This window comes from Amphiura filiformis, chromosome 8 (genome assembly GCF_039555335.1).
Source record: "Amphiura filiformis chromosome 8, Afil_fr2py, whole genome shotgun sequence".
NCBI lineage: Eukaryota > Metazoa > Echinodermata > Ophiuroidea > Amphilepidida > Amphiuridae > Amphiura > Amphiura filiformis.
This window is the reverse complement of record NC_092635.1, coordinates 29,112,145-29,136,264: the sequence shown is the minus strand read 5'-3', so window position 1 is coordinate 29,136,264 and position 24,120 is coordinate 29,112,145. Positions and strand designations below refer to the sequence as shown.

The following is a 24,120-nucleotide window of genomic DNA, read 5'->3' as shown; positions in this document are numbered from 1 at the left end:
AACAAAATTCTGGGATGTATCCAAATTTAATAAGCTGTAAAGCTGAGTAAAGCTAAATAATTATACATGGTAATTATGAGAAGGTCGCGTTTGGATCGGTATATGATAAAAATAAATCACATCAAGTAAAGTGATGAAAGCAGGTTTTATTTATTTTTTATAAGTCAAACTCGGGAATAATCAATAACTTATCAATTAACTTAGACACAATGTATACATACTGCAGTTACTGTCCGTTTTCCTATACACAATACACAGTGCTCTTTCCCATTGACGCGTGACCTCTACAAATAGCCTACGTTAAAAGTATGGGGATATGCCTAGTTAACGTCGCTATGTGAAAATAACCGGCCAATATTAAAAGTACTCTTCTAAAGTTCTAGAAAATATAGTTTTGTAACATGTCCTAAATTTTTAGCTAATTTAGATTTTTTGAAATATGCGTACTTTGGTGTTTTAGTTAATGTTATAGGTAATAGTACATTGCCTAGTTAACGTCGCTGTGTGAAAAATAACCGGCCAATATTAAAAGTCACTCTTCTAAAATTCTAGACAATATAGTTTTGTAACATGTCCTAAATTTTTAGCTAATTTAGATGTTTGGAAATATGCGTACTTTGGTGTTTTAGGAAGGATATGTAAACGACAGATAACACCAAAAATATGAAGAAATTATTTCCAAACCGTGTTAAGTCTGCAAACCACCATGTTTCTCATTTCAAGAACGCTGGTTAACAATAAGCACGTATTGTCTCATTTCGTAAACAAAGCTAAAGACCACACACAATTGTTCTCTAGCGCTCGCTTTATAATCGTTCACCCAACTGAAAGTATAATCCCAGCAAATTGCTCCATTGTACGTGTAAAGCAGACACATATGTTGTGTGTATTTAACCAGAGAAGATATGATTTAATCAGTTGAGCTGTTTTCAATGAGTGTTATCTTGGTTTAATAGCTTTTAATGGGGTTTAAGTCCTGCAAAGGTCGAGTTGAATTCTACTGTAGACATGACTGCATCATGAATGAAAACTATGTTCTTCAATTTCTGAAAAAAAAATGTCATTATAAGTATAGGGAATTTGTGTAGTCGGACTAGCGGCGTGTCGGACTAGAGGCGTGTCGATCGGACTAGCGCGGGGACTAGCGACGTGTCGGACTGAGCGGTGCACCCCAAATGAGCTAGGGTTATTAAACTAGACCCTTCCACTGCAGTCCAAATAACATCACTTCCCATTGCACCAGTTCTTTAACCAGTGACGCCCTCAATTTTTCTCGAATTTCTACTTTCAGCATCATTGTAATGCCCAATGGTAGCTAATGGTGTACTAAAATACCACTTGAAAGACTAAGCCTGAAGTATACTTTAATTACAGTAAAATTTAAATAATCCTGAGATCTCCGGTTTTATTCCGAGTTCACCGATCGAATGATGACTTGTGAATGTGAGCTCATGTGTACATGCAAAATTGAATCACTGACGTATAAACTATGTGCATATCACTTTTCGTCTTACGTCTTATTTATGTTATAAAATGGGGGTTATTGGACTATTCTTTACACCATTTGGCTCATGTGAGGAAACGTCTAGGATACCATAAGTATACCATTTGGTAGATCAGTCAAGTTTAACTTAATTAGTGTTGACTCAGTCAGCACTAATTAAGTGAACTTGACTACAGGGCCAATTAAACGAACTTCTCTGTCAAAACATGTTAGTGTTAATACTTGTATGAGTGAGATTTTTCATGGATTCTTTTAACAGGGAAGGGGAAATATCTGAACAGAATGATGCTTATGATGTTATATCTTGATAAAATTATATCAAACATTATGCAGCGGTTTCTGGCGGTATAAAAAGCTCAACTTTTGTTGTTGTTGAGAAAAGTGGGGATGAGGCTATGGATCACGAAATGTCCCTTCAATGCAGCAGTAAAAAACAATATAGTTACTTGTCCACTCCATCTCTCTTCATTCTTTAGGGATTCTGATTTGGTTTTTACTCTTTACTAATTTCAGGTTTTTTTTAAATAAAAATAAAATGTTTCAGAAGTTAACAAATTGGCAGCTATTCCCTCAGTATTTCGATGATTCGTGGTCAGTTTAATGCTCGAAAAAAAAACCCCAACATTTTCAGCTGTTTTCCAGTGAATATTTAGCATTAGATCGGCTACAATAGTTTTATGAAGGGAATGGGCCAGGGAGGAATAGACTCTCTTATTAAAAAAGGAAAATGTATATTATAAAATAAGCCTACATGTATATTGGATTGCAAACCCGTCACTCAGTCCGTGACACATGTATTTACACCCCCACATCTTTAAATATATTACATTAAATGATTTTTGGATGTTATCCAAAACTGGGCTATTTAAATGCACACAGAAAAACCTGGTCAAATTAACCTTAAACTTAATTTGCGGTTTCAGGTTTTCTTATGCTTATTTCTTGTTATAATGTATTACCTTTATGTGTAATAATAGTAAATAATTTTGATGCTTTAAGATTGTAAAAATTAACGCAATTTGGCTATTTGCCACGATGTTATTTTGAATAAATATGAAATGAAATGAAATGAAATGTACAGTAAACAAGAAAACATCCCTTACAATTTACAGCGCAGACAATCTTGGCAGTTCATCAGAGCTGAGAGAAGTCTCCAGGGCTGTCAGAACTATCACACTTAATTCTTACTTGGCTTTCTGCTTAAATATCGTCTGAAAAAAATCCCCAAACAAACAAACAAGCCAGACATGAGAGGAATGAGAGCAATTTCGGAGTCTTTAGCAGAAATGATCAAATTCAAGGGTCTTTCAGTGCGCTGTTTTGGTAAAATTATGAGCTCCCAAAAAAATGAAGTTTTAGAGCTATGGGTCCAAAAACAGGGGTCTTTCGGGGAAGCATATACCCGGTACCCGGGGGTATATACCCGTATGGTCATTTGTGTCAAGTGCCCCCGTAGACACCGTGGCCGTGCAAGACAAAACCAGTTTGTATTTTTTAAAAAGTGGGCTTTATACCGTAAAGGTTCGCCTATAATGGGAGCTCCCCTAACAAAAGTTTTAGGCACAACCTAAAAGTGCCCTCCGTAAAATTCCCACCAGGAAATAAGGGCATAGAGCCTTAATTTTTACCTTAAATTTAGCCTTAAATTTACCGCAAAGCAAAGGAGCCCAAGTGCGCCATTAGGCGAATCTTTACGGTATCCTTTATTCCTTAATCAAAAATGTGCATATGTCAGATATACATGTATAATAGTCCGCCCCAACCTTAACCCTTTATGGTCATTCATCAAAATGTACATTGCAGAATAAGGTTGTCAATGTTTGGAGTCATCCAGTGGTAGAAATTGTCAATAATATGAATCAAATGCTGGACTCACCAACGATTTTCTATTTACGTTGCGACCGGGGTTGCGACCCGCGTTCACCGGGTCTTCATCAGACTGCGCAGAGACTTGACTGATGATTTTCCACGAGGGTAATCGACGAGGAAGTAGGGTGCGATAACAAGAAAAGAAGAGTTAGACCCCCTTATTATTGAGTACTGGCTGCATGCTCAGCTCTTTCCTGCATGGATTCTTTCAATCCCCTCTCAGACCACCTCTCCTCCTTGTCTAAGATTATTGAATTGGTTGCCAGAGTTGTGAGTGGGTGAAGACTGCGGAGTCCTTTCGTTGGAACTTCCTCTCCGGTGCTGATTAGGGACCGTTCACAAACACTTGTTAGGGGGGCTGATGCAAAAAGGTGGGCCCTGAAATTTTTGACCCTCCTAATGGGGGGCCTGAAAAAATGACCACAAATTTTCCTGGAAAAATTGAGTTTATATGCTTTTCTATGAGGTTGACCCACAGGCTAATGTTCATGTCAAAAAAGGGGGGGCTGAAATTTTGAGGTCTGTAAAGGGGGCCCTGAAAAATTTTCGCGATGAAATTTTTTGCATCAGGCCCCCCCTAACAAGTGTTTGTGAACGGTCCCTTAAAGCGAGCTTTCACTTATGCGCTCTTACACACTTAAAACTACGGGGTCAAAAAATGACCCAAACGGGGTCATTTTTGACCCCAGCATAGTTATCAACTAAACACCATACCACTAACGGGGTCATTTTGACCCCATTGGTCGGGGTCATTGCAATGACTACGTATTTGGGTCAAATAGTAACCCCATTGGGGTCAAAATATTACCACATTTCGGGGTCAAATGAAATGACCCCTTCAAAAGGGTTGCCTTATTGGGTTACTTAATGACCTCATTTCGGGGTCAAATGAAATGACCCATTTGAAAGGTTTTTTTTATAGGGTTACTCAATAACCACATTTAGGGGTTGTTTGGATTTTTTTAGTAGGCCTATGGTCATGCTGGTCCCACCAGGACATAAGTGTGTTTCTGCACAGAGAAAGCATTCTAAATTTTCAGATCTGTCGGAGGCACATGCCTGTCCATATCACGCTACACGCAACTGATTTAAAGGTATGTAAATTTGTAATTTGAAAATTAATTTTGAGTTTTGATGCGTTTGACTATAACTCGAGTAGGCCTAGAGAGGAAGAAAGACAGAGTAGGAGAAAGGGAAAGAAAAACCTAACGTAAGAGATATAGAAAGAAGAAAAAAGACACAGAGAGGGAAAATGAGAAAGAAGTAAAGAAATGATGTGAGCAAAAGTAAAGAGAGATAGAAGGACTGAGAACGAAGGAAAATAAGAAAGAAAGAAATGAAAGGAAAGAAAGGTTTAATGACAAGGAGCCCTGGCGAGAAATAAATAAATAAATGGTGGGAAAGAAAGAAAGAAAGAAAGAAAGAAAGAAAGAAAGAAAGACAGACAGACAGACAGACAGACAGACAGACAGACAGACAGACAGAAAGAAAGAAAGACAAAGAAAGAAAGACAGACAGAAAGAAAGAAAGAAAGAAAGACAAAGAAAGACAGAAAGACAGATAGAAAGAAAGAAAGAAAGAAAGACAACGACAGAAAGACAGACAGAAAGAAAGACAGAAAGAAAGAAAGACAAAGAAAGAAAGACAGACAGACAGAAAGAAAGAAAGAAAAAGAAAGAATGAAAGAAAGAATGAAAGAAAGAATGAAAGAAAGAAAGAAAGCAAGAAAGAGAAAGGGTGAGAGAAACGAACAGAAAGAATGTGAAAGACAAAAAAAGACAGACAGAAAGAAAGAAAGAGCTAGAGAGAGAGAGAGAGACAGACAGAGAGAAAGAAAGAAAGAAAGGGAACAAGCAAGAAAATAAAAAGGAGAGAAATGGAACGAAATAACGGGAAAACAGTGGTGTGCGCAAAGGGGGGGGGGGCAGGCGGGCAATTCCCCCCACTTTTGTTGGTCATTCGGAGGATTCGCGGGAAAAAATTTGCCCCTTCACACTCCTAATCAGACTCCATGCGGGGGAACTGAACAACCTCCCCCCCTTTCAATAATGTGCTGCGCACGCCACTACGGGAAAGCAAGAAATGGAAAGAGATAGAGAGAGAAACTGAAAGAAAAAAGGAAAGACAAAGAAAAAATAAGTCAAAAGGGTGTTTAGTACAAAAATTACGCAAAAGATTATGCTAAAGGAAATCGTTTGCAAAATGGAAGCAACAAATGGTACCACATCACACACTGACCGAGTAGGCCCTAATAATTGAGCTGTTAAATCGATACCAATTGTCATAATTACCATTTTCCATCGTTTATGCTAACCGCTCCCGTTACTAACCGCTCCCGTTTACTCATCTAGCGGGGGCCCGCGCGAAGCGCGGGTACCCGCTAGTCAGAACAAATATGGCGCTGATGTGACCACGTGAGCCGATGCACACCGTGTGTGCAAATAGTTCCGAAATGCAAGTCATTATAAAGTTGACAAATTGGGTAACTTCGGTCAAAAATTAGTTTTATTTATTAATCAACAAACATTAATTGCAGCTCATGTTTAAACTCATTTATGAATTGAGATTTTCAAAGCGGAAGATTGAAACTGATATCAATGCGCGACGGTATCGGCAAAATGACCACTAAGTTTTTGACCACGTTCGTCGTGGCTAAAATGACCTCGTGAATGTGGTCAAATTAAAACAGTACAACCCCTTGAAGGGTCAAAACAACCCCAAACGTGGTCAATTCAAAATGACCACGGAAAATATAACCCCGTAGTTTTTAGTGTGTATGATAGACTGTTTTGTCTCTCTACATAAAAAATAAGACTGGGTACAGCTAGTTTCGGAGCACGTAAGTCCATAAACTAGGTTAGACTATTTGTCTTTTGGAATTTACGGAGCAAACTGGTGCTCGTAGAAGACACAATTTTATATAGCAAGTAAACAATTTTTTTGTTGAAAAATGACCATTTTTAGTTATATATACAGCCTAATATAGGGCCTACATATCGTTATATATATACCCAAAAAACGATCATTTTATGCTGACCTTTGAATTTAAACAGGTCATAGGTCAAAAACCTTTGTTTTTAAGAAGTTGTCATGATTCGCTTTTTTGATGTACACATTCATATCAATACATTGGTATACTTTTTATTCCAAATTTTTTTAATTTTAATTTTTTTCCATGCTTTACCATGTAAAATTCACCTTCTTTGGTCAAAATTACACAAAATCACCGAAATAATGCATTTCCCCTCAAATATTTTGTCAAAATATAGCGATGCAATTTGTTTGTTAACAATGTATTCTCCACAGTAAAATATGAAGTTCATACTTTATTCACTTTCAAAATTATAGCTGTTTTAATATAATTGATATTTTTGGTAAAAAAGGTTTAAAAATCACAAAAACTGCATTTTTCAACTCAAATATCTCAGCCCATCATGTCACTTTTAGAAATGCCAGCGGGGTAAAATGAAAAGATCAGAGTGTGTAGTAGCCTTGTTCAAGCCAAGGCCTTCTAAGTTTCCTCGCTTATGACCAACACTTGAATCCTATCACTACTTCATTGAGCCTCTTTTGGGCTCGCCAAGTCCATGATATGAGGGCCACAGACTGCGGCTGCTTATAATCATGCGTAAGTTGAACGATCGAACTCGGGTATCTGACCCCTGCAACATGTTCAAGAAATGTTCCCTGGTCATGAGGTTTGTTGTCACCGAGTTTGAGTCCCGTACTCCTTACAGATGTCCAGAAAATGCAATTTTAAGATTTGACCCCAGATGACCTTTGCCCTGACCCCTGCAAAATGTTCCAAAAACATTCCCCTGGTCATCAAGTTTGTTGTCACCGAGTTTGACCTCTGCATGACCTTTGATCTGACCCGGCAAAATTTTCCTTACAGATATCCAGAAAATGAAATTATAAGATTTGACCCTAGATAACCTTTGACCTGACCCTTGCAAAGTGTTCCCCAGATCATTAAGGGACGCACCATTAGATATTATCTGGGGGGGGGGCTAGGGAGTTTGGGTCAGGCAGAATTTGTTTGTTTTTTGCTGCCTTTGGAGGCAAATTTGGTCTCGTCCAATATTTTAAAACTCGTAGCTCGACCAATAAATTTGTGTATTGGGTTCAAACCATCCAATTTTATATCAAAGGCGTGTCCCTTTTGAATGGGGCGCATTTAATCTAATTTTGCACCATATTTCACCAATTTCACTTACATGGCAAACTTTTTCGAGTGCTTCGCCCGCATTGGTTCCATAAACATTTTCTGACACTCTTAGAAAAAAAGCTAAAAAAGGTGCAACTTGAACTTGGAACCATTTTTTGTACCGTATACAACACCCTAGCAATGTTTAAGTTCTATAAAGACTGAAAAGTTCTATAAAGAACCTTAAAGATTTAGATAGGCCTAGGAACATTCTAATTCATTAATTCAGTTAAACCATGGAGGTGGTTAAACTAGTGAAAAGGAGTGTGAACCCTTTTTAGTTCTAAGGGACCGTTCATAAATACTTTGGTGGGGGGCTGGGCACTTGGAAATTTTTGGAGTCAAACTTTTTTGCCCCCCCCTCCAGAGAACCTAAAACTTTTTTGCCCCCCCTCTTTCGACATACAAAACTTTTTTTTTACCCCCCCCTTTCCAAGAGGTTAAAAACAGTCTGGGGAGGGGGCCTACTCCATTTGTGCAAATTATAGGCCTACATGTTTGTTCATACATTTATTTATAATAGCCTGTTTCCTAAAAACATGAAAATTGAAGATGTTTTTCACATGCTGTGACTTGTATGAAGTTTAATTTCAATTTATGCATTCTAATTTTTATAACCAATAATTCTTATTTATAACCAATAATTAAATAAATAAAATTTACACAAGAAAGGGAAATTGACAATGGCGTAGCTAGGGCTTGTGGCGCACAGGGCTAAGGATAGGTGTCAATCACGATTCTTGAAATAATTATTGCGAGCGGAGCATATAATTAAATATAATAAAGTTGAATATCGGTCTTAAGGGGGGTACTACACCCCTGGCCAATTTTATGCCTATTTTTGCATTTTTCGCAAAAATTATAGCACATTGGTGACAAGTAAGATATGTATATTATAGGGGCAAGGACTACGACTACTGTACTGAAAAGTCAGCAACTCAAAGCAAGTAATTATTGATTTATTGATCAAATATTGGTTTTCCCTCATTTTGACTGTAACCCCACAACTGTTGAAGCTACATTGATACCGATGCCACCAATAAAACGAGAAGATTTGCCCCTTCATTTTGCATACCACTTTGTCCAATTTTTTTTTTGTAATTTCTTCACAAAATGAAAAAAAAAAAAAAAAAAAAACAATGTGTGTAGTACCCCCTTAAATTGATCTTTCAAATGACTTTGTCCTGATATGCGAGCATTTTGACTTTCATCGATTAGAGGGGCGCAGAATCGATGCTAAATTGGCCAATTCAGCGCCCCCTAAGAGTGGCTCCCAGGGCACATGCCCCCACCTGCCCCGCCCGTCTTTATGCCACTGAAAATTGAGAGCAACATCCGGGCACATACTCAAGATTTTTAATACGTTAAGACTTGTTTATCAGGGGGCGTAGCCAGCTTTCTTGGTCAGGGGGGCAAAATATAAATTTCGTGGCAAAGACAAAAAAAAAATGGTTGCATCATGTTGACCCGGTATTATCAGTGGGATACATACATATACCCTTTTTTGTAGCGACTGTAGAATACATGTAAAGTCTTTGATATTCCAAAAAGGCTTTTATGGGATATCGGTAATGAGCAAAATATGTATTTTACACTATTTTTTGCCATAATCGGGGTAAAAAGAGGCTTTATTGGTACATATGCACGCGTAGCGCGCAAAAAATTTGTATGCTCTTGTTCTTTTGGTATTTTCTTGTTTAAAACTTTTTGACCCCCTCCTTTAGTAATCAAAACTTTTGGTCCCCCTTTGTGCAACTCAAAACTTTTGTGTCCCCCACACTTTGCCCAGTCCCCCCCACCAAAGTATTTATGAACGGTCCCTAAAAATCATTTTCTTGGCTAAAGAACATTTTTTTTTCTAAACTTAACCCTCTCTCAAGTATGTTTTAACATAGGCCTAAAAGGGTCTGAATAAGCTTGAATGGTCCCTTAAAGGTTCTTCAAGCTTAAGGTTCTATAAAGAACCATTTTCTTGGCTAAAGAAAATGGTTTTTAGTACCAAAAAGGGTAGCTAAGGGTTAACACCCCGGGGTTAACACTACTTTTCACTTTTGTTAAGTTGGCCCTGAATTTAATAATTTATCAGAAAGTCACTACGGTATTTTATGAAAATGAAATACAGGAAAAAAAAGTTAAAAAAAAGAAACTTGAATTGATGCTAAATGAGAATATTTGTAATGAAAACAATGTGAAGAGAAAAAAGAACATTAAAAAAAAGGAGAGAGAAACAAAAAGGCACCGCCCGGATTTGAACCGGGGATCTCCTGTTTACTAGACAGGCGCTTTAACCAACTAAGCCACGGCGCCGGTTGTGGAGAAGTGGCAAAAACACAATATATATTGCTACTATAATAGTTATGGAAGAATTGACGAAAAATACTGATTTCAGAGTAATTAATTCCTTCATAGGACATTGCAATCATATATCAAATACTATTATCCATGCTTATATTGTTCCTAGATAAATTATAAACGTGAAAAACAATAAACGGTTGATTTTACACGTTTGCGCGTGCGCAGATCAATTAATTAGTTCGGAAGGTGCTCCAATTATGGGAGGAAAGGCATTTCATGGAAACTTACAGCGAGATGAAATCTAGCGATGATTTGAGTTCGTAAACTTTTTTCACACTTTACAGTTTTGTAAGTATTTGGGATTCTATATCGGGTTCTACCGTGGTGTTCGTAGCTCATGAGCTAGGTAGCAGATATCTTTGTCTTCAAATTTGTGAAATGAAAATTACCAAAAACGATTTGAACGTGATGAAAATGTTGAAAGTGCAGAATTTGGCAACCCACCGCTGTTCGTGCGTATGTAAAAGTGGGCACTTAGTTTTCGTCTCACTTCTGATTTTCAGCTGCACTGAACACGCCGCGAGAGGGCGTGAACAAAGTAAACAAGATGGCGACCCCCATAAGATCAATAAAGAACCAAACAATAATACTGCAAAAGGCACTAAAATCACACATTTATAATAAATGAAACATAAAGCACAATATTAGAGATATTAAACTATCATATAATGTATTTGGTTTATCTGAGGCATGTTTTTTTTTTGCAAAAGTTACGATTGTATTTTGCGCCTATTTCGCTCTCAGTAGTGAATGTATAGGATCGAAATCGAAAAGTTGCGATCGAATCCGGTCAAATTTTTACGTTTTCAGCGGAAACCTTAACATACGATAGGCAGAATAAGTAAGTATAAAGCTTATTTTTACAAATTATGAATTCAGTTTTCCCGTATAAATTTTGTAATTTTTATAATCAGTAATGACAAATCTTAGATCGACGCTATACCGGTACACATTGAAATAATGTACAAGTTTCCGAATTCAACAGTCAATCGTAAATGGGCATGAAAAGTCCACAGCAATGAAATACAAGCACTGAATTTGGTGAAAGTAACAATGTACATCTAGTATTTGAGCCCATCATTTCTGTGTTTTATGACAGAATATTTCTGTATAAAATCCAAGAAACAGATTTTTTACCAATTTAATTTCGATCATTCTCGGTCTCACTGGTGAAGGCCTATAAAACACTGTCATGATTGTAGGCCTACACTACACTGTAGATAATGAGTCTATGCTCAGATCTGATGTTGTATAACCAGGGCAGTGGCGTACCGTGGCCGCCCCTTCCCCGGGGCGATGAAGAAAATCCAATTTTGCCGCCCTTCTTTGCCCGGAAAGGTTGCCCCAATTTTTTTTACGGTCGTTTGAAAAGTGAAGAGCAAAAAAAAAAAAAAGGATAAACGCTACCACCCCAAAAGCAACACGTTTTGATTTTGATGTATGGTACAATTTTTTTCACATTTTCGCCTTTTTTCTTTACTAATTCTTTTTGCCGCCCTTCTTCCACCGCCCTCTTTTTGCCGCCCTTCTTCTTCCCGCCCCTTCGCTTTGGCCGCCCCTGCTTTGATCCCGGGGCTGGTGCCCCAAAGCTCCCCAAAATATGCGCATGCAGGGTGTATTTCCCTAAAACTCTCTTCCAGTGGCGCTACCACATAAACAAGCCTTGAAATAAGTGGGTGCGGCCGGGAGCAAATTTGCTCGTAAAGCCACCAATTGCTCCTGGTCCTTGTTAAATTGTTTAAAACATAAACCCCGGGCATGAACCAGGAGCAATTTTCTGAAACAAATTGCTCCTGGTTCTAATTTTGCACTTGATGCATCAGTGCTGTATTGTATGCAGAAAAGGATTTACTATTTCAAAATTGTTCCCGTTTCTTTAGAAATTGCTCCTGGTTCTTGTAAAATCCCAGTGAACCAGGAGCAATGTTCAAAAACAAATTGCTCCTGGCTCCAGTTTGCTTATTTCAAGGCTTGCACATAAACCCTTTGTATACTCAAGAGTCAAGAATACCCTTTTGCTAGAACTTGGAAGTAAACATTATCATTTACGAAAATATCTAAATTTTTCCAAAAGTTGTGAGCCAATAAGCGCACAATCTGAGTCGGTCTGGCCCATAGGACTTGCTTGGTTTTTTTTTATCACCTTACATGTACCTTTTCCTTTTGTTTTTAGAATTCTACAATGGATCAGCATTCAAATGCTCTGCTAAGCCTATGTCGAGTCTGCGGAGCTAGACGTAAGAAATGGCGGCAGCAGGCAACACACAACTATGACAAATTAAAGCACGCAGACCGGTTGGCTAGGGCATATGGGATTAACGTCAATGACGATGAGAAACTCATCCATCCAGTTTATGTATGTCTTAGTTGCATTGCTGCAAGCGCACTTGGAAAAGATCCGAGAAAAACAGTGATAGTCTGGAATGAACATGGAGAAGGTACCAAAACAAAACCTAAATAATAATTTTATTAGCACCATGCCCTAAAGGGCCTCGTGGATTTACATGTGACAACTGTCTAAGCACCCCCTGCCCCGGTGCCCCTTTTCAATGCACCTGGTAATAAATCCCGGTTTAGGATTATGATGATTTACACTGTAAACATTAAAAAAAAATTGTTTGATTGGCATAACATAAAGTGATTTTTTAAAACTTTAAAAGAGGGGCTCTGTAATTTGCATTTGATAAAGCCCTTTTATTTCCTTTTTTTTTGGTAAATTTTTTTAGGCCTTATAAGTTATAATTAAGTACGGTACCCCAGTGATCCACTTAATAAGCACCGGACACCCTAGGCACTAAGTCAAATATAGAACTGTATCTTTAATGATGTTCACCAGTTTGTTTTGCATCACTTTTTGCATTGTCATATCAACATAATTACTGATGCCAATTTTATTGATTGCTTTTTTTTTTTTTTGGTGATATATGTAAAGCATGCAGCCTTATGGAAAGCACGCTGGGGAGAAAAACACATAAACCAGGCAAGGTAGCAGCAGCAACAAAAGCAGAAAGAAAGAAAGAAGAAGATGAAAGAAGAAAAGAGGAAGATGACAAAATAGCTGTGGACCAGGCATGTAACACAATTCTAGGAACAGTTATTAAGTCACCACTAAGCCTGAAACTGCAACAAGTTGCAACTGTAATTATGAAAGTGCTTCTATCCATGTGTGATCCTCACTCACCAATTGTTGAACTTCCAACTGGTGGGCAGGTGAGTAGGCCTACACAGAAAGTCAAAGATAGTTTCTAAATGTAAAAGACTTTTTAAGTACGTGCCGGGTACTTGAACTTCTTCACCCTTTATCTAGTACAATTACATTAATTAACTCTTGTGAAGACACAATCTGATAGAAGTGAACCTTGAGCAAATATGTAACACCATTTAACCAGGTTGACTGATGGTGTCAAATATTATGTACATGTACATGTACAGCCCTGTTTTTAAAAGCATCAATAAATATCAAGTAAACTATAGGCCCCGTAGCATTTTATCAAATGTTGTGAATCGTCCATTTCAGCTTCCCGTTTTTTGTATTTGTTTTGTTTCTTATTCTAATACTACAGAAATTGGTTTTTTCAAAAATTTCAAAGCCGCGCATACCAAGCAACACTGCATCACGAAGAACCATAAACAGAAGAAGTGAAATAATACAGAAAACAGTAGAAACCATCAGTTGCTCGGAAGAAAGCAAAGATTCTGTGGACCTACAACTGGCTGCTGTTCTTAGGTTGAAATCTACTGCTGACCTTGAAGAATTTCTTCACAAACAAAACCTTCTCAAAATCAGGGTACCCACTGGCCAAGAACTGTTAATGAAAGTGAGACTGGGATGGTCATGGGCCCAAATGAGACTAATGAAAGGGTATGTATTGAGCTACCGGTAAATGTCATGGTTTTGCATACTTTGTACATCAAGAACAATGTGTCACCAAAATGAGGACAATATCGATGTTGTGAAAAGTCCATTTTCCAATATTTGTACAAACTTTAGATTTATAAGGAACATTTTACTCATTTTGCATCTTTAGGTCACATATTTTTTTTGTATCATGTTTAAAAACAATTACTACGAGTACTTTTCCCACAGATGGCTGAAGCAGTACAATATTGTCATGGCTGCGGAATCTGTAACCAGGAAACAAAGAGCTGCAATTCTTGGATCCATCAACACACTGGAAGCAGAGATGCTGCCTTTTTTTTAAAGAAGAGGATGAGTATGTCACCAAATTGGCACCAATCGTTTATGTACCAAATGTCCACGATCATATCATGCAAACACTAGATGACCTGGATAAGTATGTTTACCCTGCTGGATAAGTATGTGTACACATTAAATTCTCCAAAAATACACTCAAATTGTCTTAATTGGGTCACAGATTTCCAAGATCTGATATGACCTGAGCTGGGATGAATGCCATGGGCAGATCTAGAAACAGGTACAACAGGTGGAGGGGGGGGGTTCATGAAAAATTCCTGCTGGCTCACCACAATTATACGACACAATTATGGGGAGAGCCCAAGGAGGTTATCCTTCGTGGAGTAGGATTGTTTGAATTCAAAAATTGCCGCTATAAATTTGTCAAACATTTCCCTCTTTTTTTGGATTATAGTACAAGGGGTTGGTACGGCATGTACCCCCCACTGTGAATGTTTTACATATTATACGTAACCTACAGTTATGTTGTCATACAAAACATTGCTGAATTGATTTTTACTCCCACTGTGAGTTTTTAAGAATTGCACCTATAATCCAACTAATTGCCAACAAATTCATGAATCATGAATGAAAATATTTTTATATTTCCCTGTTTACCTGTGTACAGATATGACATGTTAGAATCCAAGGAACAGATCTGGATTAAAATAGGAGGAGACAAAGGTGGCGGATCTACAAAAGTGTACTACCAAATCCTCAATGTCGCTCACTGCCCGAATTCGATACAACTCCATTGTATTTTATGCATATGAGGCTGATTTAAAATGTGTTAAATCTGCATCTTGCCCTAGACCGTACATTGCTCAAATTAACAGCTTACTGACAGCAAATTGGCAGTAAGTATTAAAACATTAATTCTTAGAAGTAAAAGCGAACAATTTGACATTTTGTTTTTGTTGTTTTGATTGTTTGATTTTGTATTATAAACTCTCATATATTGCCCTCTATTTTATACATTTAAATTACAGAGGAATACCAATCCATGTGTGGTTGTGTGGAGATTTTGCCATGGATTCAAAACTACTGGGACTGCAAGGAGCTTCAGGTATGTGTCAAGTTGACTGTCAGTGTCAACTAAAGATCAAAATGTTTATTGTGTGTCTGTATGTTGTATGAAAAAACTTAACATCAATCTAATAATAGCAAAATATTTTATCTCTAATTTACATAGCTACATACCCATGTATAGCATGTCATGTTACAAAGGGGGATATCAACAACACCGGAGATTTTCCACCCAGAACTCTGACCAACATCAAACAGGACCATGAAAAGGTAGAAGCAGCTAATTACACCAGGACTGCCAAAAGATCAACCACAGTGTGTCGCACCAACCGTTTTTTGACATTCCCTTAGACCAAGTAAGTATAAAATTATAGTTGGTTCTAGTGTCTACCAGGAAACGGACCAAAAAACACTTGAAGTTGTTAACAAATCATGCATATTATTATTATATTATTGTATCTATAGCTAGCTGTATGGTAAGTACGGTATGTTCTGCTTGATCCTTAGAGTTAAGAGCACCAGAGGGTTTAACTTCCAAACTAAATATAATGCAAGTATAGCGAGCATTAAAGTTTGCATCTTTGAATGTTTTTCCTATGCCAATAGCATGAATATTTAAAATGTTCCCCATAAATATGTGCCAAAAATTGCTTTCCCGACCCCCACCCCGGGCCCCCCTCCTCCCAGTTTGGCTTGCCAAAAAATTCCAACCCCATACTACCCCCTCCTCTCCACTATAAACTCCTAATCCTTATTCTTTTCTTTCAGGTGTGCCCACCAGTTCTCCATATTAATTTAGGATTATACAATAAATTCTACAACGAGTTAGTAGAGGATGTGCAGAGACTTGGTGAGGTGATTGCTGATGAACTGGAGAAGGTAATAAAATGCATCTGTACATACTCCAGGATGTCTGTAACTAAAATCAAAGTTCTATTAATTTTGTAATGCTGTAATTTCTTTTTGAATTTTATAGCCAGCAAATGCTGATGACAGCTTCACCACATATGTACAACAGAGACAAACCATCAACGAGAGAGTCAGAAGTCTCCAAAAGATGCTCGTGCAATTCGAAACGAAGCAACTGATATTGAATTTGAGTGCCTTACTCAATCCTTGTTTGGCCCATGTGAGCCCTCATCAGACCAAATGGAGACCATAAATCTGCTCCATGAACAAGCTAACCATTTGGTAAGATACTAAGATGTATACAATGTAATCAGGAAAATGTATGGGAAATGAAATGCATGAATTTTTGGTTAGGAGGGGTGTATTTAAAGGATCAGAAAGTGGACTCATTGGCAGTTATCATCACTATACCAAGTTTCACAAGAAAATAGAATTTGACAGTATAAATTTGGTAAATTCTTAAAGTCCAACTTTCCTGGTTGTACCATAACTAACTAGAGTATTAACAATTTACCTTCAGGACCAACAAGCGTCTGATTTGAGGAACCAATACAAGCTACCAGAGTCAGCGAATCCTCTAGTCACAGAGATGGAAAACTCGTTAAAAGTTTTAAAGTCCCAAGGCAGGCCTACCACAGCAGGACCTTTATAGGGAACCACGTGGACAAGTGTCTCAAGGTGAGAGGTTCATAGTCTAATTCATTAGGACAACAAGTAAAAAAAAACATTAGTTTCTCATCTTTTTTCACACAGGAGGATGAGGGCACCTTTTTTTCCTTTTCCAAAACACCATTTTTTCCCAAAAGACGATAGATTTTTTTTTTTTTTTTGAGAAGACTTCCATTTCGGTATGATGCGGGCGGGCATGAGAAGCTAATGATTTTTTTAACTTGGCCTTATTATTACTAGGCTATTAACCATCAAGAAAGCAGCCAAAATAGTAGAAAATCTATGCAACCAACATGAATACAGAATGTCAATATTTGCATGTACGTATGTAATACATGAAGTGTTCAATCTGATTTATCCTTTTTATAATAATTTTACCTTCTGATTTCATAGGAAGAAAACTACACAGTGCTTCTCCAATCTATAGTTGATGTTACAACTAGATTATGCCCATCTTTGCAAGATGACTCTGTGGCTATTCAGATGAAATATATGGTTCTCTTCCAACAATTCAGTAAATGCTATCAAACGTACACCTCGACCAACAATCTAAGTTCAGAAGAAATAGACGAGCTTGGTAAGTATTTGTCCCAATCCAAGGGAATGATATTTGGTACCGGTACTTCAAGCACATCATATGACAAAAAAGCACAATAAAAAGACACACTCAAAAGGTAAAAATTTGAAATCATAAAGTAATTTTAAGGGGATCTTCAAAAAATGTTTAAGGGATGTGCCATACAGACTTTTGGATGCTGACTTTTTTCTAAACCTAATTTTTGTTGGTTTTTGAAACCCATCAGTAGGGCCTACAATGTATACTACCGTACGTTGTAATTTCCGTCGCGGGCCAATTTCTCTTTTCTCTTTCACTTTTGCCCAAATTACCGGTAGGTGCATTGGTCTCCACAGAAAACTCGCCCATCAATATTCAAAATTGCTGCATGACAATATCCATCTTATTATTGCTTGTATTTTATTTATTTTTATCATTTGACTATATATTATCTATTTCCACAGAGACTGACATCAACCTTCTGGTGACGTTGTATTTACAAAAATGGAGGAAACTTACGCCGAAGTTTCATTATTTGGCCAAACATGTGGTGCCATTTATCAGGAGGGTAGGGATGGGGTTGGGAATATTATCAGAACAGGGTGGGGAACAATTGCATAACATCTTCAACACACTGGCAAGGAGGATGGCAGGTGTACGGAATGTTCAAGGGATGGAACCAGAACTTTACCACCTGAAAAAAACAATGGAGGAACATCTTGTTCTTGTTCATCCATCTATGAGAGTATCTCTTGCAAAAGAGGAATGAAGGTTTTAACAGATGTTACACTATTCTGTGGTACTGGGTTACCTTTAAGCGTGCCAACAAACCAATGAGCTGCCCTTGTATGCATATGTGTGTGCTCTGCTGCGATTAGCTTTACATGCGATTCAATACTTCAAGCAAAATATGCGCCTACATGTATATCACTACCAAACTTGAGGTGAACCATTCAACATGTATACATTATATTTTTCTAACAGTAAAAAACAAAATTCTATATTTGATATTACAATTTATATTTTTATAAGAATAATTGTGTATATATTGTTACCCTCTACTTGTCATGCTTGTAAATAAATATGTAAATAAAATTGTTCAAATCATTTGAAAGGTACAGGATAAGCTTAGCATATTTCGTAAGTGTCTTTTTCGACATATTTTTGTTTGAATTAGGCCCGACCTGCTTGTAATCAATTCCGGTAAACAAATCACTTGTCATGCTTGTTTACAATTTGGCTGGAATACTTTGACTAGAATAAGGCCCTTCGCACTTGATTATTAGTTTCCTGTAATACCGCCCGCGTCCAAAATTGAAAATCTGAAAATAATTAATTATTTTATTTTTATTTCTAATTTTCTCCTTTAAAATAACTTTCATAGTTTCAACAACTTCTACTTGCCATTTTCTGACTTTAATAATATCAACAATAATGATGAATGAACAAGAGTACAACTGCACCTTCATTTATTTATAAAATCAAATATTGTTGTGAAATAATTAAATGCCCGCCCTAGTCAAAATGAGTCAATAGTTGCTTGTAATAGTTCAAACTAAATAAAGAAAATAAAAGATCATTAATAATTAATAACTAAAAGTCACCTTGTCCCTTTTTCAAAATCTTCAACAGGAAACTAATAATCAAGTGCGAGGGCCTAATACAAGAACAATATCTTACCTTCCTCGTTCTGTTAAATTCTGAACCTCTTCATGCTCAGTGTCCTCGGGCATGTCACACTTTAAGTATAACGAGGCATATATATTTATGCATAGGCCGACTCCAACTAGATCTATTCCTTTGATCTTGGCTTCAATCAACCAGGTCTTCAAAAATATTCTAGGAACACAATACTAGCACCACTGGCCATTACCATTGAAGATAATGAAGTGATTCCAATCCATGATCACGGCAGCTGTGTGGTGAAGCTTCATTGATCATTTGAAACTTGAAGTTGAAGTCGTTATAATTTGGCCAAAGCTGCTTGATATATCCATGCTTCATAAGATCAGTAGTACAGGTTATTCCCTGATATTTCCATTTTATTATATCCAAGCTGGTGTGAGGCACATCACGATTATTGCTTCTTCATATTTCCCCTATTTCCTGGTTCATGCATGCAATCCACCTGTTCCAACTCGACTCTGAAGTAGAAGTGATGATCCATGGCAGACACGGAGACCGTTATTATTTCACAGGAGCTCTGAGTTTCGACTCCAATGTAAAAAAAAATCTTGTAAATAATTTTCTCCACGTGCAGAACAAGCGACCGTCTTCAACTATTTTTGAAGTGAAAGTGGCAGAGTACACATACAACATGCAGGAATGCACTTCTATCCAATCACATCTGGCTGCAGGTATGCGTGATTGCAATGTTGCAAACTCTTGTGACTAAAAGTGCGTCAACCCAATCATCCGCTGATTGATGTAAACATATACTTAGACTTTATATGAATTCTTCGATTTATTCAAAAATAAAAATGTGATTCCTTAGCTAATTTCTTGTATAGAACCTTGGGTCAATGAAAACAAATAATGGGTGACAAGATCTTTGACATTTAGCCGTTTTTTTCAAGTTAATTATTTACATGCAGCACATCGATGCATGACTCGGGCTATATAGCCGGTTCAGAGCAGGTCTGGTTCAGATAGCCCATATCGAGCCCATCATGTGCGGTGATTTGGAGTTTGGGATCAGGTCTAGTGACCTTGAACTATGCCTACCTTGAATATTTTAATCCTCGCAAATAAAGATGGGTACCCAGGGGTGGATAGCGAAATTTTATTCTTTTTAAAAGGAAACTAATTAGTTAAATCACTTTTAAGTGACGAATACGAATTAAACTATCATTTTTCACATATTTTTAAGGAGTGGAAATTTCGTTGTACTCTATGAGTTCAAAAAAAAAATTAAAAATTGATACGGGGAATTTTTTTTTTTAAATACAAATTTTGATGTGTAATCTTTAGGTTAAGATCAGTCTCAAGTGTTAATTTGCTTGAGGTTTTGATGTGCTACATGATTCAATTTATGCATTTTTACACAAAATCGACTACATTTTTGGTAATTTTCCCTGGATAAAATTACCATAATTAATTAATCCTTGAGTAATTTGCAACGGAAATGGTGTTTTCAAAGACCCACGAGTTTTCCCTTTAATTAGCATATTACAGATTTCTTGTAAAATATAATCCCACATTTTTATAGCCGTATTACGCAAAAAGACGTATTTAAAAATAACCAGTTTTGAGCTACTTATTTTCGCGCCAAATTGGCGCCCGGCACACACGCACGCGGGAACTAAGTGCCCACGACGAACAGCGGTGAACCGGGACGGTGGCCGGTTTCCAAATTCTGCAGTCGGGCACCCGGCCCTACATCTACATCTATCTACATCTGTACTCAGCATAGTCCTTCTGTCAGGATGTCGTGCCAAGGTGACAAAATGCTTGTGTGCGGTGCCGGAAGTTGCAGTGCGTATTTACAAGGTGCAAGTTAAAACTGGGATCCACTTAAATTGTGCAGGCTGCAACGGCTAAATGTAGGTATGCTAGGTGAATTCAAATTTGCCATCAAACTGCATCATTTTATATATCAAATTAAAGCCTAGTAAACAAAGCCAAAACTGAAAAACTTTTTTCATAGCACTTTCCGTAGCAAAGTTACATCTTGTCAAAGATTGACTTTCATAAAAAAGATTCAGCTAGCAAAATTCCCCAAAACGGCATTTCGGGGTGTTTCTAGATCTTAGTCTCATTGTGATAGCAGCTTTTTTAATGGAACTGCTATCAAAATCCTCTAAAATTCCATGTGCGATTGTCTTATCACCATGAAAAATCATTCATATATTTGGGTCTAAGAAAAAGAAAAGAAAAGTCTAGAAAACATATTTATGTACATTGTAGGTTTCCTTGACCGGCCAGTTCCTCCAAGATGGTAGTTCGCATCTGTTGTATGGCGACGGAGGGATATTTGCATAATGTGACATTTATCTGTGTTGAACTTCATGTTCCAAATGTTTGACCAATGATGGAGAGTATTTAAGTCCAGTTGAAAAGCTATGGATATTGTACGGTAGATGAGACAATCGTCCGCAAACAGGCATATTTTGGATGTTATGTTAGATGGGAGATCATTGATAAAGGAGAGGAATAATAGCGGTCCGAGGACAGTTCCTTGTGGTACTCCTGATGTTACTGGAGCCCACTCTGATGCTGCACCGTCTACTACCACACGCTGAGTTTTCCATCCAAAGTTTTCCCTACCAGAGATGAGAGATGCCAACCCTATTTTAAAATAGGGAGGCTCCCTATTTTTGGAAATTTTTTTGTCCATTTTGACACCCAAATTTGGTACTAGGTATGCCAGGTGCAAGGTCTTAGCCAGCCATGCGTCCACCAGTCTTTACGACGGCCTAATCTAATTTTAGACGGGTGGATTTAATGGATTTTACAGATGTGATAGCTCTAAAACAGATGATTTTAAGGTTATAAATATGAACTTAAGACTAATTCAGAGTGACATGTAAAGGCTAAATCAGGACATATTTGACCCTAGTGACCCTTCCATGGGTATAGACAAATTGTTTTATATTTGAGGGTCAAATTTTGGTGTCTGCTTGGATGGGTGGTCTCTGATTTCTGGCTAAGACTCTGGCCAGGTGAATTCAAATTTGCCATCAAACTGCAACTGCATCTTTTGACTTTGATTTTGAAGAACACTTCGCAAGTCTGAGACTGAGTCTGAGACTGGCAAAAGTAGCCCAATTTTAGGCAAGTAGCGGCAAGCTTTTTTGAGTAGAGGCAACCGGCAAGTGATCGCCAAGTAGCCCAATTGTGCGCCTAGCCTAAGGCGCAGCGTTGGCATCACTGGTTACATCTTGTCAAAGATTGACTTTCATCAAAAAGATACAGCTAACAAAACAGCATTTCGGTGGTGTTTCTAGATCTTAGTCTCATGATGATAGCAGCTTTTCTATGTGGAACTGCTATCAAAATCCCTCTAAAATTCCATGTGTGAGTGTCTCATCCCTATAAAAAATCATATATTTGGGTCAAGTGAAGTATAGACAACATATTTATGTACGTTTCCTTGACCTACCTGTTCTTTTAAATTTCTATGTAAATATGTATTGTGTTCTAGGCGAATTTGGCTGACTAGCAAATGTGTTACATGTAATTTTAAAAACCTCCCTATTTTTTGTTTGAATCCTCCCTATTTTCTGGATGTTAATGTTGGCATCTCTGCCCTACGTGTAGTTGCCAACGTCCAACTTTTTCAAATGATTTCAAAATGTATTGAATTTGAATGCATTTTGAAATCATTAATAGACTATGACATGAATACAAATTATCAATTTTCATATTAAAAATAACAAAATATCTTGAATTTTTTTTTTTTTTTTTTTTTTTTTTTTTTTTTTAGGTCAACCATGAATGATCCTGGCATTTAGGTCTAGGTCCAGAAACACTACAAAACCGAAAAATAAAATCTTAAAAAAAAAAAAAAAAATATTTTTTTTTTAATTTAATTTCGGTACCCGGGAGGGTATTTCCTACCGGGTAATGTAATCTCGGCGGTACCCATTTACCCGACCGAAAATGCCAGCCTTACTTCTCAGGCTTCTGAACCTTCTGAATGTTTAGTCAGCAGCTCAGGGCGGTTTACACAACGAATGAGCCGTAAATGTCCTAAATATGATGACATGGTACGGTGCGTGGATAATAATAGTTACAAATTTATTTAATAATGTCCATTTATTGCAAGAAATTGGCCCTTGACCTATTCATGATATTGCGGCACATAACCTTAATTCTGAACCATAGGTCGTATTTAGAAAAAATTACATATTTGTGATCCTTGGGCCAGAGTGGCACTCGTCAGATTCTGAACCAGTACATGAATCGAATCCATGGGTTCCTTAGCTTCAGTCACCCATTCGATGGATGTACTGTCATGCTGACTCATGCAGACTGTACCATCGGTCTCGGAGATATAGAAAACACCAAAAACATTGTGCAGAGATAGTTCCAAGGAGCTTCGACTGCTACGTGTAATGTGTCGCCGCGATTTAGCGTGCATTCATCACAATATTCACATGCACATAGTCGTGGAGTGGACTTTACGCTGCTCATAAAAATCACTCAAAAATCATCTTTTTAAATATTTCTTTGGACAAAAGCTGATGCATAGAATAAGTTGAGCAATCACAGATGACATACATCAGTGACACAGTACTAGATATACTAATGCAAATTTGCCCAAATAAAACCCTGGAGGCACCCTACGGGAGTATCTACAACTTGAGGACCAGTCCTCAAACATTCGAAATTTGTAGTTACTACAACTAGTGCAGAGATTACTTTTGAGTCAAGCCAAAAATATTCCTATATCAGCACCAGACTACTTCCCCACACACAGACAATTAAGCACTTGAACATTTTTGAGCTCAAAAGGAAGTTGCAGAAATAATAGCAGATTGTTTCTAACTTTCTTTGTTCACTTCAGATAAGGTTTCACTCTACAACCTGTACAGGCATGGATGACCTTGCAGCTGCATTTTCAGGGGCCTTTAATGTAACTAATACACCTAACAACACAGCAGCTGAGCACCCCCGTTTGACTCAGTATAAACTCAAGTCAGACAAAGGCAGCCAGGAAGAGAGAAGGAGAATACATTTAGAAAACCAAAAAAAGTAAGTTTCTTTTATAAATGTGAGACTTGTTGTTTTCCAATGTTTTAGAAAAGAGGAAGTTGTACCATTTCCATTTTCTTTGGTTATTTCCCTGTTGAAAGATGTTTGCCATTATATTTGCTTTATATTTTGTT

The 24,120-nt window shown here is 37.4% G+C and overlaps 1 protein-coding gene and 1 non-coding gene across 3 annotated transcripts in view; one reads left to right on the top strand and one right to left on the bottom strand.

Moving 5' to 3' along the window:
• Window positions 1–9,813: 9,813 nt before the first annotated feature.
• On the bottom strand, window positions 9,814–9,887 carry Trnat-agu (transfer RNA threonine (anticodon AGU)). The gene has a single exon. It is a non-coding gene; the product is annotated as a tRNA-Thr (tRNA).
• Window positions 9,888–10,123: 236 nt separating this feature from the next.
• LOC140158915 (snurportin-1-like) overlaps window positions 10,124–24,120 on the top strand; it is a 30,030-nt gene continuing 16,033 nt past the window's right edge. Inside the window, exons 1-2 of one of the 2 annotated variants that reach the window (XM_072182183.1) lie at window positions 10,124–10,223; window positions 23,799–23,986. In XM_072182183.1, the coding sequence (XP_072038284.1) occupies window positions 23,829–23,986 (158 nt within the window). In that variant the 5' untranslated portion in view covers window positions 10,124–10,223; window positions 23,799–23,828. Of the gene's footprint in view, window positions 10,224–20,814; window positions 20,833–23,798; window positions 23,987–24,120 lie in introns of those variants that run through there. The other variant, XM_072182184.1, reaches the window with a different exon arrangement.